This window comes from Bactrocera latifrons, unplaced genomic scaffold (assembly GCF_001853355.1).
Source record: "Bactrocera latifrons isolate USDA-ARS-PBARC rearing strain unplaced genomic scaffold, ASM185335v1 scaffold_178, whole genome shotgun sequence".
Taxonomy (NCBI): domain Eukaryota; kingdom Metazoa; phylum Arthropoda; class Insecta; order Diptera; family Tephritidae; genus Bactrocera; species Bactrocera latifrons.
The window spans coordinates 404,073-424,614 of NW_017535274.1; the positions used below are offsets into that span (position 1 = coordinate 404,073).

Genomic DNA, 20,542 nt, shown 5'->3' on the forward strand with positions numbered 1-20,542 from the left:
CGGTGGTATATTCACTCGCTCACACTTTCTTGGCACTCAAATGGACGATGCAATCTTTTTCCGATTTATGTATTTGTTACGACCACAGAGAATGGCTTCACTTGATTGCGTTATTTGTTTGGCTTATAGCGCTATAATTCTTCTATTGTCTGCTCTTAGCTGTTTGCTAATAAATTACACAAAGTCTAGCTGTTGTTGTTGTTATTGTTGCTATACAAATTTATTTTAAGCAAATATTGAGTTTAATTTGCTACTCAACGCGCACAACAATCAACTCGTTCCATGCAACACACACCTATTTATACACTCACTTTTATTCATATTGCAACAATGTTTACCGTGTATAAATTTCATTTGCTTCGCTCGTTGCTGTATTTGTTTTGATTTGATAAAAAAATGTTTTACGACGGCGCTCCTAAAGGTATGCTATAAGTTATGGTTTACCCTTTTTAAGTTGAGTTTGGTGTAAAATTTTAGAGTTTATGGTTAGGATAGGATAGGGAAAAAATTTGTTGGCCTGAATTAGATATGAGTTAGGAGGAAGGAATTTTCTTCAGATATCAGGAAAGTCGAAAGCTCCTAGTCAGACTCTAGAGAAAAAAGCAGCGCCAAAGAAAAAGGCGAGAAAGAGCAAATCTTCTGTTCTGAAAAAAATCACAGTAGCATAGAGATACCTGTATTATTACAGAGTTCGTACTACTCATTTTCTCATCTTAAATATTAATTTCAACTTAAGTAAACAGGAAGTTCTTGGCGACTCTAAGCCCTTTGTCAATTTTTTAAAACTATGCCAATGTTAGATTAGATAAGTATTAAATTGCGATGTGCAATGTGATCTTAGGTTCATTCCGCCTTCCTTCTATTCACACGAAATGATATAGGCCCTCTGATAAGTTCCAGAATCTTGCTAGATGTCAACGAGAAACAATGCTCCCTATTCAGATATATGGATCAAAGAGGTTTTTTTTTCTCTATATACAATTTCTATGCAATTTATTGTAAAAAGTAGTGCTGCGGAGTTACCGGTTCCAAGTCGAATTACCGGCAGTTTGCATTGGAAGTACTATACCCATGTTGAGTAAATGCTTCATGAGCCGGCAGCGAATTCGCGCTAAGCACCTTTAATCTTTAATCATGCCTCTAGTACATATGTCAGTCTTTATCCCCGCCTGTGGACCGAAATATTTCATAGCTGTGGGTCCCAACATCATGTAGGACTTCTCCAAACGAATCTTTTGTAAGGTTCTTGTCCCACCATCTTAAAAGCCGGTGCGGAGTGAGCAAATTCGTACTCCAATTAATTTCCGGCCACATTTTATGCCCAGGCACCCACATAATACGCTTGCAGAGAGAAATGATGTTCAGCCGTTCTTTGCTCTCCTGGACGTGTAAGATGAGTTCACTTTTAATGCCGGCTAACTATCGCTGAATGTACGGTCATTGGCTAGGAAGCGTTTAATGCGAGGTCTTGCGATTTCGGCACGGTTCAAGCCGACGATATATTACTACTCAATGCTATCCTCAACTAGAAACTTGATGTTGGCTTCTATTGCTTTAAGCAAAAAAGGAAAAGACTGTATATTTTTGTAACTATAAAAGCATTTTGCATTAACAACGTTCAACATCAGAACGAATGATTTTGAGAACTATGAAGAGTCAGAACTAATTTCGTCCGGGCAATAGCTTTTTTTAGTCCCATTCGGGGTTGCTTAAAGCATGTGTAGAATATTAGATTAGAAAGATCAGACGAGGGAGTCAGCCTACAGCCATGAAAAATCACTAAAAATTTCTTTGGAACGACAAAAAAAAGAACTTTATACTAATTTTATTTCGAAATTTAAGAAAAATTTTCAAATCTTAACCAATCTTGGCTTAACGTAGGACTTATGTGAAAATAGTCGCACAAAATATAATGGAACTGCCAGAAATTCAACATACATCATAAAAAGTTAGTTACAACTCTTAACTACCGACTCACCAAAGACCAAAGCATAAATAAAAAAAAAATAATGGAATACATAAAAGTGCAATACGAACATGTATGGTTGTATATACATATGTATAGCCATTAGATATAGTAGTAGCCATATACGCGTTCTTTTAACCACGTGTATGAGCGTGTGAACGCTTTTGCTTAATATGTCGTCACGTGACGACTACACTCCTCAGGTGTCTTCTTTCGCTATTCAGGTATGCATTTGTTTGTTCTATCTCTTTCGTTACGTCACGGAACAAAAGGTTTCAGTTTAATTAAATTCGCATTAATGACATCATTATGGCTGGTGCTCGGTCGCGAAAGTGTTCATAGAGAGAGTGGGGTGCGGCGATGCGCTGAAAAACTGCAATCAAGACAGTTGAATGGTTTTGCTGCAGCTAAAGCTTTCACCGTCGTTTCACTTCCACTTCTGCCGTCTGCCGTCTATGAAGCTGTCTAATTTTTTGTATTTGATGCTGCCGTCAGTTTTTTCTTTCCTTTTTTTTCTTTTTTTTTTTTTTTGTATTTTCCATTTCTGTGTGGGGATTTAATTTACTCCTTTTTGTTTATAGTCTTTTGTTGCAATTTGGAACGACAGTTGCATGGAGTTGAAACAAAATGCATAGGAATGAATGGCGAGCTAAGCTAAGCAATGGTGTAGTCTATATGTATTTAGCCTTATATATAGCCTTATGTATATATGTATAATATACGTATATATATATTGCATTACTGTCATATACTCTATATGCAGCTGTATCATAATTACTTTAATCGTAGCGAGTTTGATGGACTGAAACGAGGTTATATCCATATGTGTATGTATGTTTGTATATCAGTGACTCTCGGTGTACTTAATTACTCTTTCAGTTTTAAAGCTGAGAGCTCAAGACATGTATTTTTTGCTGCAATTGAAGCTATTATTCGTTGCTCTTTTAGAAAATATGTTGGAAGAAGCTAAATCAATAACTCAACTCAGGCAATAAATACCAGCTCTAGCTGAAATTGTTTGATGAAGTAATTCAAAATCGTAATAAGAACGAGGTGTGTTCCAAAAGTATGGCGAATTTTGTGTTTTTTCAAAAATTATTTATTTATTCATGAATATCTATTTGGTCCCCTTCAAAGTAATCCCCAKGAGATATTATACACTTGTGCCAACGGTTTTTCCAATCTTCGAAGCACTTCAAAAAATCATTTTTTTTTTTTATCTTCTTCAGCTCCTCCTTCGGTGCCGTCTTTATCGCATCAAGAGAAGCGTAATGTCGTCCTTTTATGAGCCTCTTCAGTTTAGGCAACAAGAAAAAGTCACAGGGGGCCAGATCTGGGGAATACGGTGGCTGCGGCATCATTAGTGTGTTGTTTTTGGCCAAAAAGTCGCGCACAAGCAACGATGTGTGAGCAGCGCCGTTATCGTGGTGCAAAAGTCAATTTTTGTCACATCTTCTCGGCCTTCTGAGTACATTTTGTACCACCGATAAACGTTGCTTCGGTCCAAGGTAGCTTCTCCGTATGCCACAGTCAACATTCGGAATGCATCCGCGCACTTAATTTCGTTTTTCACACAAAATTTGATACAGGTTCCTTGATCCATTTTTTTGAATAGGTAAAAATCGAAAACGATCCAAAACACGTGCAAGCAAAGCAGCTGTCAACAATTAAATGAACATTCAAAATAGCCGAGCTTGTCGGCATAAGTGAGAGACATGAGTACCAACATAACGAAAATTCCAAATTCGCGATACTTTTTGAACACACCTCATAATCTTTGGGTAATCCAAAATAATATTATTGAAATATTTTACACAATAAAAATTCCCTGATATATTTTGTCAAAAGTAGAAAATTTCAAGTTAATAAAATCTCATCATCTATACCTCGTGGTTCTCAAAAGTAATATTAAAGTAATCGTTAAATAATTCATAGACTCAATGAAAGATTTTTCTTAGAAAATTTCTTTTCATTTTGATCGATTTCCTTAAAAGTAGAAAATCGTCAAGTTTCAAATTCTAGCTGAAATTCATTGGTGAAGTAATTGAAAATAGTACTAAGGTAATCGTTAAATTATTCAAAATGGTTTTAATGGAAGATTTTGATAAGAAAATTTTTCTTAGTCCATTTTTTCAAGAGTAGAAAATGATCAAGTTAATGAAATTTTTTTTTATATCATAGTTTAGTGTTATATAATAATTTGAAATCACAATGAAAGATTTTTCTCAGAAAATTTCATTACATTTTAATCGATTTCTTTAAAAGTTGAAAATCGTCAAGCTAATGAAATTTCTTCATAGCATACAATCATCAAAAAGAGTTGTTTTAATAATGCTCACAGAAACTAGCTTGACATTGACTGAAAACAACCTGACTCCAACTTGTAGAAAATTACTTCCGAGTTTTTGGTATACCAAGTTCCTTAACAAAGTTCTTTACCGAGTTGATCCCATGCCAGAATTTCAAATATAGCTATAAACCGTCTTTTAAACTCAACCAAATATTGAAACCCTTTCACATCAAATCAATAAATAATTGCTACTATACAGTAATGATTTCAATCCTCCTATGAATATTGTAAACTCTACTTATACACCAAACCTTCTTTAATTGTACAAAAATTTGTATTAAAACTGTTTCCTCTATTTAATTTTTTTACAGAATGTGCTCTTTGCGATCGGTTCGGCTTTCTTGTACTACGTCAACCATTTCAAGCTGTACTCATCATTTTGTGCTAGTCACAGCAAGGCACAGAAGGTTTTGCATCCAAGTAAGTACAACTTTAAATTCCATTATATTATATATTAAAGTAATGTGTTTGAAATATGTATATATCTAAAAGTACTAGTAGTAAACTATACGATATTTTTAAAGACAGTGTAGAATTTTCGAAATTTTATTATTCATTGCAGTGAGGAAGATTAGAAAGTAATTTTATATTAACAAATTTTACATTTTTTGGTAAACGTCTTTGCCGCGCTTAGTGGTCTATTACTCAATCGACGTTCAGTTGCACTCTACGAAAAGGACTGAGTATAACACTTGCATTGCATTCTAGTTTCTGCTCCAAAAGTTCATAAAAATGTTTCCAAAATTCATAAATTTTCATAATAGTTACAATTAATAATAATTAGGGTGCAAACTAATTTCCAATTATGGGTTTGAAAAAAAAAACATCGTTTGAAATATAATCATATAAGTATACTGGTTCCTTAAAGTTAACGGATTTCCTTATGGAGTGTAGAGGTTTAAGCGCTACTTGAACATTTTGAGATATTAGTTGGAAATTTATACTCCATATACCAGATTGTTCAATAAGTCTTGTCTTCTGATAAGAAAAATACAATTTTATCATTCACAATACACTTTATTATTCAATATAACTTCCCTGAATATTAACACACTTGCTCCAATGCTCCTCCAATCTGTAGATCCCATCCCTGAAATGAGAATCCGGTAGGTTTGCAAAATATGCTTCAACTTAACAGCCGATGTGACTACTATATTTGATAAAAAAAAAAAACGCTTGCCATGTATAAATTTGTTAAGTGGTGAATACGCCCAAATAATTCGAACTTTACTTCATGGATTTTAGCCAATTTTCCTTATGAAAAAGGGTTGATGCAAACCGAGTCTTTTTTCACGAATGTTTTTCTTCAACTGGTCCAAAGGTTGCAATAATATTCACAATTAATTTTTTTTACCAGTTTGCAAGTACAAAATTCCTCTCGCATACCAAAAAACGGATGCCGTAACCAATTCTTGGCCAATTTCCGGACACGAATTCGTTTTAAAGCCGAACCACCAGGTTAACACCGCTTATTAGCATCTTGTTTTGATTCAGAATCATGGTGATAGAGCCAAGTCACATCAATAGTGCTGAGTCGATGCACAAAATCCACTTTATCCTTTTTAAAATGCTCCAAATGTTATTGAGAAAGTCGCATTCGAATGAGTTTTTGTTCCATTGTCAGCGAATGCGACACCCATTGTGCACACAGCTTTCTAAAACGCGAAATTTCACTTTTCAAATAGATATGTGTAGATCCTCTACTAAATTTCTCTCAGTCAATCAACGATCTTCCAAAACTATATCCTGTATTTTGGCTATGATATTTGGCGTTGATGCGCTTTTTGGACGTTTAAATTCAGCAACCCATCCTTCAACAGTTCTAATTGTAGGTGAACAATCATTATACACTTTCAACATTCGTTCGTAAATTTCTTTTGGTTAAAATTTACAGATTGAAATGGAACTTCACACATGTTCATATGAAGAATGTACCAACAATTTTGGGATAGTAGCAATGACCTCTTTTATCGAACGACAAAACTTATTGAACAACCAGGAATATACTATATATATAAATGATCAGCGTGACGAGTTGAGTAGATTTTTGACCGACCGTTGGTCCATCAAACCGTCTGTCTATGCGAACTAGTCCCTCAGTTTTTGCAACATCAATCTTAAATTTGCTCAAATTCCTTACTTTCCAAAGAGCTGCTCAATTGTATTCACCGCCGATATCGCGCCACTATAGCATATAGCTATCATATAAACTAAGCGATCAAAATTAGATAATTGTATGAAAAACTGTTTTATTTGAAATGATATATTCATGAAATTTGGCAAGAGTTGTTTTTTAAGGCAATAATATAATCTACGAAGAAATTGTTCAGATCGGATAACTATAGCATATAGCTGTCATACGAACTGAACCAATCAAAAAATTAAACAGTTTATTCTAAGGAAGCATTTAAAATGTGAAGGGTACTATAGCTTTGTTCTAACCGAATTAAATGTTTATGTTATATTTTAACTTTAATAATTTTTTCACAAACACTTATTGCACAGAAGCTACTAAATCACTTGTTTATTGCAACATCCCAGAGATTCCATTATGTGAAAAACAAAATCGAATTCCGATTAGTTTACAAGAAAACACATCAAATTGGTTAGCAGAGGAAATGTATCTATGTATGTATCCACATATATAGAATATATTCAGCAACTATCAGACTTCTCATGTAACTATCGTAACTTTATAAGCAAAATCGTTAAACACTGTTGCTAGCATTTACATCTACTCTTTGTCCCATTTGTGGCAGAATGAGGATTAGACTGCTAACGGCACTGCATCAGGCAGTGTAGTAACTATGAAAGTTTTGCCCTCACAAACACTCACACACACATACATACATATGCATTACTTTATCTTCATAGGTATAACATATCTGTTGTAGAAATGTGCCATGGGTACGCCACCGTAGGTCTGCCGTGACAACCGTCGCATTGTCGTTTTAGCCCTTCGTTGTGCCAGCTGAGGGAGAACATTTCAATTTTACATTTAAATGTGGACATATAAAATGTGGAAAGTTAGTTTGGAGTTTAACTAAACACATGTGCTGACATTCAGTTAGTTGAGATTTTTAAATTCGAATGACACTTTGTTTTAAAGCGGTGCTAGAGTTCAGTTAAACGAACGATGGCTTCAAAATTAATCGTATATATAATGTATACCTACTTATGTGCCAGATAGAATGAAAATTTGGTATAATTTTTTGTGGGAAGCCACTAGGTAAATTAGCATAAGATAAAAAGAGAGAAAAGATTTGTTAATTAAACACAGCTTTTTGTAGAATAAAGCTAATTTTTTTTTGCCAAAAATTGGCTTGGTGTGGTATATAGGATTCTGCCCCAAGCGGAGCAAATATTCGTAAAGGATTTGGAAATTCTAAAGAGGTCTTAGAAACACCAAAGATGCTTGATTAATATATTCAGCATCAAAAAGAGGTAGAAAACATAAAAAAAACACATAAGAATAACCATAAAATAAAGAAGCTGGGCATTGCTAGCCTTCTAAAAGTATCAGAGAAACGAAAGCTCTACAGAAAGTGATCGTAAACTCAACGTTGACACAATGGTTGGTAAACTGAAACAAAAATGCATGAATTAGGTTTCGAATTGAACCGACTATTTTTAAAAAGCAGACACTTTGACATTAGAAATTTCAATTGAAAGCAAGTAAAGAAGGGCTAAGTTCGAATGCAACCGAAAGTTGTATACGAATGAAAGCCAAGGGAAATACTTTAAGGTGTAAAACAAATCATATAGATTTTAGTCAGACGGATGTTCGAAAATCCTGATATTAGTTATATAGGGGATAGGCCAAGTTTCCGCACAAATTTATCTATTTTAGGCACAAAGATACACCGTTATGAAAACAACACATCTCCTTATTTTCATTGTGATAACTCACACATTGACCGATATATGTGGTACAAAGTCACTCGGAAGTTCGAAAAATTCTATTTTAGGTATATAGAGACTAAGGGAAATATTGTTTCGATCCAACCCATTTTTGACATACAGATATACCATTATAAGAAAAGGATTATCCTTTAATTTCCGTCATAAATATTACAAATTGACCGACATTTTGGATCAAAAGTCAGCTATAGGTACCGGAGTCTAAATATTCGATACCTAGGGGTTATTGTCTGATTTCGCTCATTTTTACAACATGACATAAAAATGCGAAAAAATACCACAAACCAAATTTTGTCGAAATCGGCTAGTCGGGTGCCGAGATATGAGATTTCATCAAAAAGTGGGCGGTGCCACACCCATTGTCCAATTTATACGCCGGTCCCTATAAAGTCTTATTATACCTTTCCGGTGGCAAATTTTTGGGTCATTTAGTTATTGATTTATCGCGCGTTTAGTAGTCTTGAACAGTACCGTTATATGGGAAATGAACGGTGTTTTCATCCGATTTCCTCCATATTCACAACATAGGTAGGAGTGCTTGTAGTATTTAGTTATTCTAGCTTAAGTGGCTTAGGAGATATTTACATTAAACTTATTAGAGGGCGGGGTCATGCCTACTTTTTTCAAAATATTTTGCCCACAGTTGCATCTTGCTCCTGCGATCAGCTGTGCCAAATTACAATTCTATATTTTAATTTAGTAGTTAGTTATGGTATAAATCATCAGCATGACGAGCTAAGTCGATTTTGCGGTGACCGTCTGTCTTATAATGTCTGAAGAAGTTCATCCGTTTTTTAGATATCGATCTGAAAATTTGCACACGTCATTTTCTCCTCAAAACTGCTAATTTGTCGGGACACGAGACGAGATTTCTTCAAAAATTTTGGTGTGGATTATTTAATAAGAGAACGTTGCGATCTCCGAAGAAATTATTCAAATGGAAACGCTTTAGCGTATACGTAATATACAAACTGGCCGATCAAAATTAAGCTCTCGTAAGGAATTTTTTGTATTTGTGAAGGGTATTATAACTTTGAAAATCGAATTTACTTCTCGAACTATTACTTTTATTATAAACCTTAAATATTTTTTCCACATTAATGAATGGTTGTGTTCCGAATCTCTCAATAAAAGAAATACTTTAAGAAATTGATCGCTAAGAAAGACACACACTAAAATTAAGGTGCTAAATATAAGCTTTCACATTCATCTATAAACTTCTCAACACTTAAGCCATGCACATAATTTAAAAATGCCTTTAAATAGCTTTAAATATTTCGAATGTGTTTGGCATTTGTGAAATTAAAGCAAACCAACTCTTTCGGTCATTTTAAGTGGATTTTATAACAAGAAAGCCTCTGCATTTGTAAGCAGTTGAAGCGCTTAGCATTTACTGCTTGCTTGCGAGTGCATTCCAATATTACTCATACGCACTGCAGACCCCACGAAGTATTAAATGTACTATAAGCCACCAACATGCTAGCACTTTAATTGTTGTACTGTGTGTGTGCGTGTGTGTGTATGTGTAAGTGGGCGCCATAAATTCATGCCGAAACAATGCGTCGTGTGTATTTACATTTTTAAGTGCCACTTCGATGTAATTGTAAGACAATTACAAAATATTTACAACATGCTTTCACTGACAATTTGTTATGCGCCAACATGTGGCTGCATGATAAACTATGTTAACATGTGTATATATATGCATGTGTATGTGTCTATGGGTGTATAGTGTATAGGTGACATATATGGTTTGAGTGTCTTATGAAATGCATTTGGTTTTGTGAACAATGTGCAGAAACACACAAGCACATACATACATACATATGCATAAGTATTTGACATGCATGTTTTGTTTGTTGTGGTGCTGGTCGTTTTTCGGCTGAGTTTCGTTGCAGAACAAAATTGCCACCACACATTAATTTATTTTAATGGGCAACTTCATTTAATTGCACAAGTCAGTGGTTCAGTACGCAAACTTTTGCATTTTCTTCCTGCAATTGCACTAAAGTATGTCGTTCGGACGCTAAGAATGATTGCCGGCCGAGTGCATTGTGTTTTACTAGCGTGTCCGTTATTTTCCGAAAGGTTCGTTTTTTTTTTTCTTTTTCAAACGCTTTTGCTTTCAAATTAAGAGCATGAGGAAGTCATACGTCAAGCTTCTAAATTAATGTGCTTTTGAATGGTTTAGCTTTTCAGCAAGCAACGACTCTATTTTACCTACCACGGCTTCAAGAGTTTTTCCGAAACGTGGCGCATTCTCAAAATCGAAAGTTTGCAAAACCAATTTAGACATTGGCTTTCAGTCAACATATCCTCTCTGTAAACATCTCATAGTTTTCGCTTGAACTGCATTTCTACTCTTCCATCTTAGAGCACCAACCCAAAACTATTTCAAAAAATTCAAAATTTTCTTTTACACATAAGCCTTACAATAACAACTGTTCAAATATATAATTATCGAAAAGTGGTATTCTAATAAAAACGTCTTAAATAAGAATTACTGTTCCACAAAAAAGGTCTACACAACTTTTTTCATAAAAAATATTTCTTTAAAAGTTATACGCAGTTAAAGCTATGCATCAATGCACTGAGCATTCATACAAGTGTGTCGAAAATTGTTGCTCATACGACATGGTGTACATTATGCCCATTAATTACACTTGATGTGTGAATTCAACTGCGTATAATTTCCATAGTAGTAGTTTTGTGAAAAAATCATAAAAAAATGCGGAAAATTTTATAATAGAATTTCGAACCCTTAAAGTTCTAGGTTAACTTTTGAAAAAAATTAAAAAAATAATAGATTGTATACAAGAGCACAAAAATGAGATTAAGGCATGAATTAAACTAAAAATAAATAACTTGTTTACCTTGGATGCTTGTTTTTATAACAAGAATAGAAACTTTAGGAAACGTTTGCAAAAAACTCTTCGTCCGATATAACGGACACCCTAATATGTCCACACATAAGAACAGTTTAAATGGCGCAATGCTCAAATGGTCATGCCATTTCTTATGAGATTTTCTGGTGTTTAAATAAATGTTTATTTCATGCGCAGTACATTGATTTGCGCGCACACAACACACATCACACATACATACACACATACAAATATGGATGTTGTACAATGACTATAATGGACATTTTATTCCAGAAATGTATATGCTTGTTGCATTCAGCTTTAACCTTATTGTTGCTTGTCTTCGGGCCTACTGAACACACTAATTTATATAATTTATGTAATTTATTTAATTAATTAATATAATTAATGTTTATTTTCCTGCAGTAAGGTGAAATGCTATACTGTTTTGCGCTGTGAAACCGCAATTTAGCAGCACAATGAAACAATATGTTTGTGGGCAACTTGCTGATATTGCAGTGATAGGAAATTCAAAGAACTTAAGTAGTTAAAGGGAAAAGAAAAATTTGGAAATTAAACATTAAATCAGAACATATGATTAGAATATATTTTTGAGCAATTAAAATATTTTCTCGATCTTGATTTCTGTTCCTCACTGTGAACATAGTGGCGAAGCTCCACTTTCTCGTTAATAACATAGATAATTTAGGCAAGAGCTCTTTAAATCTGACTAAATATTTTTGCGAAACAAATGGTGTCTATGACAGGATTGACAGATTTTGCTATGTATTTGGTAGAATCGTTGGTGAATCAGCTACTATGAGCTGCTCTCCTACGCCAAAAATCTTAATTCGGAACTGTACTGCCAGCAATCGGACAAATTTAAGGGGGTATTCTAGTCTAGAGGCTCGAATTTCGAGCTTTTTTCAACAATTAATCAAAAAAAGGCACTAGATATTTTTTACTATCAATTTTTTATCATTTGTTTATTAAACTTAGAAGAGTACACAAAATAAATTTCCAAAAAAAAAGAATTTTTTTTTCATTGGTTAGGCGTTCTTGAAGAAAAGGGGGGAAAAAAGAGGCCGTGTCCTCAACGCCATTATTTCTACCCTTGTCGTTATCTGAAAAATAAAACATTGACAGATTCTTAATGAGTAGGAAAAAAATCATAAAATGGCGGCTACTCAAAAAACAATCGCGATTTTTTCACTAATTTTTCAATTTTGTCGAATATTTTTTTAAATATTATAAATTTTTTGTGGCTTCTAGTGATAGAGATGTATTTAAAGAATATTCATGACAAATTTCAAATAAATCGCCTGATTAGAAATATTGCGGCTACCGCATCAAAAAACGGAGTTTTGAGAAAAACGCGTCTAAAGTTTTACGTTAAGTTTGGGGCAGCGTAATAGCTAGTTCCCTGTACCGATCTAGTTGCCACGTCACTATATACTTTGCTATAACTTTGAAATAGTTTGAGTTTTGAAAAATCCTTTTAGGGAGATACTTTTGAATATCAAAACTATCGAATTATGAAAAAAAAATTTTCGATTTTTTCAAATTTCTAGACTAGAATAGCGCCTTAAACAACAAGAGAGAAACTGTGTTCTATCAAAAAAACACACATAAATAGTTTTTTGCCAGAAGCTCTGGGTGCTGAGATTGGAAGGTTCCTATTATATAATTTCATAGTCTGAACTCGGCGCCAGGTGAAACAAATCTGATCCTCTGAAATATTCATTGTACAAGAAGCGTCGAAAGAGCTCTGCTGCGATTTTAATGCTTGAAGCGATATAAATTCAACTAATAGTGCAGACCTGAATCCTACGAAGTATCTAAGGAAGCAGAACATGTCCAGTGATTTCGCTTGATTTGTTAAGGAAACAAATTTGATTGAACCAAAATCGGTAAAGTTCGTACAGTGAAAGCAAAGGCTTTCTCCAAAATTCATCGGGTTGAGAACAAGTTGGTGCACCGATCTCAAATTGCTTCCTCTAAAGCTGGACCTATGAAATCTATGTGTAAATATTAGGTTATCAAAAGAGTCTTGCGGTATGAGCGCGTAGTTCTAGCTTTATTCGTCGCATCGGGTCATGCTATACCTTTTTGGAAAGCTCATTTCACCCGCTAGCACGTGTTTGATTGATTGTTGTTTCTTTTAAGTCGTTCGTGAGTTATAGCGTCGCAAACATAGAGCAAAATAAAGAGAAAATACAGCATATTTTACAGTACTACTACGATAAAGGCAAAAATGCATCTCAAGCCGCCAATAAAATTTGTGCAGTTTATGGACCCGATACAGTTTCCATTTCCACCGCACAACGATGGTTTCAACGTTTTCGTTCTGGTGTAGAGGTGGTCGAAGATGCGCCACGCTCCGGAAGGCCTGTCGTCGAAAATTGCGATAAAATCGCTGAATTGGTCGAAAGAGACCGGCGTAGTAGCAGCCGTAGCATCGGTCAAGAGCTGGGCATGAGTCATCAAAAAATATTTTCTGAAAAATTGAAAATTCAATAATTCCGCAATTCTTGCGGTATTCTTGCGGTATTTTTTATTGAATTTTCAATTGTTCAGAAAATTTTTTTTGATGACTCATGCCCAGCTTTTTTGACAACCTAATATTAGTAATTTTGATAGTATTTTTCGACGTGTAGCCGAAAGCCATTCTCCCGAACAATTGGTGGCCGAACTGACAACAGTCTGCTTTTAAGAAGCATTGCCACCGTTTTGTTCATCGTTATTTCCACAACCACACCTAAATAGCTCGCCAGAGAGTAATTGCCGGACAGCCAAGTTCTTTCAATCGCTCCATTATCCAGATCCCAGATTACTCCCTTTGAGGTCAATATGCCCTTGGAACAAACATCCAGACAACCTCTACACTGCGTTCTTTCTTTAACCTATACTGCCTATCCGGCCACATACACCACTCCTAAGGGCATTCCACCATAGCTTTTATCAGCACTTTTCCAAGAACGAGAATCTTTTCTGATCTTATCAGATGACTTTAGGAAGGGAACAACTTTAGCCCTTTTCTATTCACGTTGGAAGTATCTCTCACACACGCACTTGTCGTAAATGGCCTCTAGGTATTTCGGAATGAGCTTCCATAAGCTTTTGTACATTTCTCCCCTCAACCCATCAAGATCTGGGGACCATTTAGACAAGTACCACTTACTTTAAAGTATTCTACGATTCTCAATTTGCCGCTTAAGACAAGATTATGGGCTTTTCAAACTAACTAATTTTGATGGAGTACTAGTCTGTTAAAATATGGTGGGGCCAAACCCTTCCGAAGATTTTGTCCAAGACAAGACACAGATCGCTTTACGAAATTCGGCATAGACTATTGCCTAAGTTAACGCTATAATCTCCGAACACAATAGGTGATCTAAGTAGAGGCACTTTTTTCAATAGCGATTTTTTTGACAGACCAAGTGAGTGGTGTCAAGCTGCCAAGTTATTTTGGTTCAGTACTCTTTGACATTTTACCATGGAAAGAATTACGCTCAACAACGTAACAAATCATTCAATTTTATTGTGAAAATTTATCGGTCCATATTTCTTCAAATATGATGCCGGTGAGAATGTAACCGTTAATGGAAATCAGTCGATTTTTTAAGGGAACACTTCGGTTAGCAGATGATTTTACGTTTTCGATCAGGCGATTGGCCACTAAGATCGTGTGATTGAACGTTACTTTCTGTGGAGATATGTAAAGTCTAAAGTCATGCGGCAATCCCGCTTCGATTCAGGCCTTGGAGCAAAACATTGTCATTCGTTAGTTATCACTCGGAATGCTCGAACGAGTCATCGAAAATTGAACTCAACGAAAGGATCATCTGAGATGTAGACGCGGTCAACATTTGAAAAAGTAAATGTCATAGAACGTTCTTTCGAATGATAATAGACATTGTCCATTAAATTTGAGATGTTTGTGTTTTTTTCCTTATAAAAGTAGAAAATATCGAAATGGATCATGCTTTATTTCTTATATCGGACCATATGTTGTATATGTGTATCCCCTTTTGTGTTTTTTATTTTTACTTTTAAAGTGCATTGCATAGCTGTCGATTTCCACAGCGAAATAACTGTGCTCAAAAGACCAACCGTCTTTCTACAGAAGTACAGTGCAACAAAGAAAGAAGGCGAAAAGCCTCAAAGCTATCACTCAATATATTTTCAATTATATTCGGCCTCACTTTGAAGCGCTTTTACATACACTCACTTCTCCATTTGATATAACTGTGAATATTCCAAGCCCCGCAATAATAATTTACATATGTTTGTATGCGAATATGTATAATGAATGTTTAATGAGCACTTGTCTTCTCGTTCAAGTGATTTTAACGAATTACTGAAATGATTATCCAGGAACTCAATATTTAACTTTTTGATTGCGTAAAGTAGACAACAATTTTTCTGCTTTGATGAATTTCATTAGAATGTTAATTTTTGTTGATGAAACTTCTTTGTTGAAGTACACAGTACCGCGTGTGCTTGTGTGTGTATGCATATTTGTGAGTACCCTACATCTGTTGCGTACTCATTACACGATTTAATTACTTTGTATGCGCGCCTGCAAGTATGCTTGACTTTTCGCTGATTATTATACAAGTGTGCTTATTAATAAATTAATATATAAAAATATGTGTATATCTAGATACTTTTTTCTCACTTTTTCGCCTTGTATTTTAGCTTGTTTTCACTCTCTTTGCTTTGTGTGTGTTTCACAACTTTATAATGAAAACAAAAAAATAAATAAAATACCTGTGGAATTAAGGACATCTTGGTATCTATGGCTACAATATTTTTTAAATTCCATGATAATACCCACAAACGGCACGAGAAAATATAAACCATATTAATTAAGGCATTCTTAGTTTTAAAGACACTTTTTTTTTCATCTGACGTACTTTTTTGCATAACGACTAGTACTTTTTTTTAGATATACTTATGTATACGACTTAGAGAAATTTAACTTAAAATCAACTTTGGTTTTTGCTTTGGTTTCAACTTTACTAAGCGAAATATACCAAATTCAAATGGCTTTTAAAATTTTGCTATTGATTTTTCAATTTTTTCCATGGCTTTACAGGATAATTTATTTTCTTCCCATTTTGAGAAAATCAATTTCCGCCCAAAGTTGGTTTGTTTGAGTTTAAAGGGAGTTGACGTTGGGAAAAAGCCGTTGGAGGATAGAGGCAGTGAGATTTTTTAACAGTTTAATGTCTCTATCAACTTCAGCTTCAGACTTCCTGTCAATTGCAGTGTCTTCTGAGCCGAGGTTGCAGCCATTAAGGCAGCAGTGGACTGCACTGTTTCAGAGCATAGCTTCCTTCAGAGAAGTGACCATCCACTCAGATAGCATCGAACTCATTAATAGGGCGTTTAGGGCTGGTGATAAAACTGATACTGGTGCCAGGCCATAGCGGATTCGCAGGAAATTGTAATGCTGATGAGCTAACAAGAAAAGGTACCTAGAAGCGCTATAGGTAGAATAGGAGCGGGTCTGTGTCTCGTATCGATCGCAAACGATCTAGTGATCTCTTTGGCTTCAAAAAGTTCAGACTTTCTGTTAGCATGCCACTACCCAATTGGTGTCCATGCTATAAGGATGGGAATCTTACCAGACGCCAACTGCAGAAGCTATATGAAAGAAGATGAGGTGTAATCCACTCAATAGTTCCTTCTTGACTGTCCCACGTTTGGGAGATCAAGACTTATACACTTAAACCCTTGGGAGTGCACACCTTGTGGCATCCCACCGTACTGGTGGGAATGGAAATTCAATGTCTGTGCAAATTTGTATTAGCTACTAAGAACACAGGAGTTCTTATTTTCCATTGCTTCACAAAATGCTAAATAGAATATAGCAGTCCACGTGCGATCTCTCTAGATGAGCCATCTAACCTAACCTAACAAAACCTTAGTCATTCAATATTTTTCATTATTGTTTTAATAAGATATCCATCAGAGCCTTCTTAGTAATTTTTACTATGGTTTTCGCTACTTTTTTTAACCAGGGATGCGGTAAAAGGATGATTTCCGCACTAATAGTTCCTGTGTCAATGGTCCAAGAATTGATGATATACACTTAGTTTGAAACTTTTTTAGGTTTGTCTTTTTTTATTAGCGGTCGAGCGTGGGAGAATAACATGCACTTTGAAAAGTTGTGATTACAATGTTTAACAAATGAAACGAGCACTTTTGAAACGCTTGAAATGGAGCCTAATTTTGACAACTGGTTTTGAAAATAAGGAAAAAACCATTGAATTAATCTCTTTGCGCTTCAAAAAACATACATGCATGTATTTGTATGTACAAAAAATGTTAAGATTGAACTTTAAGTACTACATGAGGGTTCTTGAGTCAAGCATCCGAATCTCTAAAAGGGCTTTTAAGTAATCTATGTAAAATAAAAGTAACTACTGCCAAATAAAAAAATAAAAAAAATCGGGATCTTATTTGAAATAAATCTTGCTAATCAAGAACGTACGTTTTTGGCTCCATGTCAATTTCTTTCAAAATGGTGGACTTGCTAAAAAATAGTTGAGCGCTTAATTTGTTTTATTTCTAGAACCGAACTATTCGATTTTACAGCGGTTTGGCAAACAATTTTTTCTTCCATTATCCTACCAGTTCTTTGTTTAATAAAGAGAAAAATTGCTTGAAATTTTCCCATCTTACTGGCAATTTGTGTACTCCAACGCAAAAGAACTGCGGTTTGCCGGTCAAGACTGTATCAAACCCATTTTTGATTTATCTGTTGTGATGTGAATCGTATTGCAATGAAGGCTTTCTGCATCGAACCCAAAAGATGGTAGTCAAAAGGGACAAGATCTGGGCTATAAGGCCGGTGGTTTAGAACTTCTCAGCCCCTACTATTTGCATAGGTTCCAACCAGTCTTACAACATGAAGCCGACATTTTTTGGCAAGTTTGCTTATGAGTTTTTACATTCAAGGCTACCGTAATGGGTCTATTTTTCACTACCAGTCACAATTCGATACAAAAACGACTGCTTTACGTAGCGTCCAAGAAAAATTTCTGACAAATCTGCGAAATCGTCTTCCAACACTTCTTGTCTTTAACTCATAAGCAGAAAAAGAATTCATATGCTTAGCAACAATCTTTAATGAGTAATGCTTCTGATTTTTCAGCTTCAACATTTTTGTCTCCTTGGAAGGTTCTTGGCCTTCCCGGATTGAATCGTCTACCACGCTTGAATCGTGAAAGCCATTTTTGGTGCATCCACTACCTTGGAGCATATTCATCATAAACTTTGACTAAAATATGATGACTTTCGTTCGCGGTTTTCTTAATATTAAAGTAATGACGAAAAAATCCCTGCAAAACATTTTTCAAGCAGGCATACTTAAGGCTAACAAATTATTGTTTTTTTATGTTAAATGACTGAATGTATGACTCGTGTTGAAAAACCGCACAAGGACGCAAGTTTTTTAAGGCATGTTCGAAATATTCTTAAAAACGTACGAAGAATATAGTTATAGATCAAAGTATATTAGAATAAAATTTTTTGAAAAACTATATTTGTCCATTTCGAAGTGACCACTGCTGACTATAGTTGTAAAGATGGTAAAAATAGTTTTAGAACTTCGTATTTGAAAATTCCAAATTAGAATAAAATATGTATATTTGTATATATATTCTATCTATCATAGTATTCTTCATGCCATATTTGACCCAAACAATTTCCCCAATCATTGGAAAAATTTCTTTGTAGGTATACAGGACGTATGAGTAACATTTATATAAGATACACAAAAATATTGAGAAAATAATTTAATTTCTCCCGTGTTACATACATTAAATAGTAAATAAATTGAAAATACGCTTCATTTCATTGCGCAAATTTAAAACCGTTACTACTTACGCCACTTCCGCAAGCACTAATTGCACTCAAAGTGCTGACGACACAGGCGAAAGAAGCACAGAAAACAAAAAAAAAAAAAACAAAAAACAAACAACGACATGGAATGACAGTTTTATGGCGCATAAGTAAACAAAATAAATTTCAATTGATAAAAATCTGGAATGCGAAGTTGCAATTTAATTTACATAAAAAGACTGACCTCATTTAAAAGCGAGCGAAATAAAAATCGCACAAAACGCTGAAAGTGTGCTGAAGGCAAACATAATAAAAAGCTGTCACATGTCACGACGGCCGCGAAGATACCACAGCAACAATTGCAACAACAACAAGCAATATACATGCGTACACATGCTGGCAACGGTGGGTGGTGGAGTGGGGGTGTAATGTAGGCATGTGTCATTCACATTTCATTTGGAGTTGGCCAGCAAACATCAAAGTTACGCATGTTGCCGAAAGTGGTTGGTGGGGTGCGTTGTACACAAAGGCATGTCACTCTGTGTGTATGTGTGTGTATATGGGTGTATGTAAATTGCTTTATGCTGTGTACAGCAATCTTTTTTACACGTCAGCACGCTGACAAGTCGCACCTCAATCTGACAAGTGACAGCGAATGAGTGTAACAACAAATCAAAAGTTAAATATGCAAATGATGGAGTGCGTCCGGTGTTTGTTGGTGCAGTAATGCTTGCTTGCCTCAGGTCTCAGGTAGCGGTAGCAAATTATCATATCGCGCCAAAGGGAGAGAAGTATACAAATAAACTGTAAATGTGGGGAATATGTTTTGATAATTATGACATTTGAAGGCACCTCGTTTCTCATTACTTTGTTTGTATGTGTTTTATATCGCAATTTATGCCTATTTGAGGGCAATCAAATTTATAGCAAAGTCAAAAATTAAACAACTGTCAGCTGTCGGGCACTTGTGCTTATCGGAAACTGACAATTTGCTTTTGCTTTCAAATTAAGTTAATTGTAGTCTTCCTGTATCCTAGTTTGCGGTACTAAGCTTTTCATAGCTTTTGTGAGATTGCAGTGAGATTTTCTATATTAAAAAATTTAACCCTGGCTTACAGATAAAAATAACAAGTGCTCCCCTCTAATTATTTTAATTTTTTATATTTTTAGTAATTTTTTTTTCTGTATTCTTAAGATATAAATAAAAACACCATAAAAAAATGGATGGTAAAAATATTTTTGGTTTTTTTTTTTAAATAAAATTCAAAAACTGGCCAAATTTTGATTTCTAGAGTAGAATACCCCCTTAAAGTGACTAATATCAATCCCATCCAAATCACTAGGTCTGCTAAATGAATGTTCGCTGAGAAGTTACATTTTATTTCTGGCGGTATTTTTATTGATATTTCCATTGTTCATAAAATTTTTTTTTGATGACTCATGCCCAGCTCTTGACCGATGCTACGGCTGCTACTACGCCGGTCTCTTTCAACCAATTCAGCGATTTTATCGCAATTTTCGACGACAGGCCTTCCGGAGCGTGGCGCATCTTCGACCACCTCTACACCAGAACGAAAACGTTGAAAC

The 20,542-nt window shown here is 34.9% G+C and overlaps 1 protein-coding gene across 1 annotated transcript in view; it reads left to right on the forward strand.

Moving 5' to 3' along the window:
- The window catches only part of LOC108967119 (protein still life, isoforms C/SIF type 2), a gene marked incomplete at its 3' end in the record, with an annotated part of 282,692 nt that overhangs the window by 236,227 nt on the left and 25,923 nt on the right, over nt 1–20,542 (forward strand). Inside the window, 1 exon segment of the mRNA XM_018930366.1 lies at nt 4,628–4,736. Within this exon segment, the coding sequence (XP_018785911.1) occupies nt 4,628–4,736 (109 nt within the window).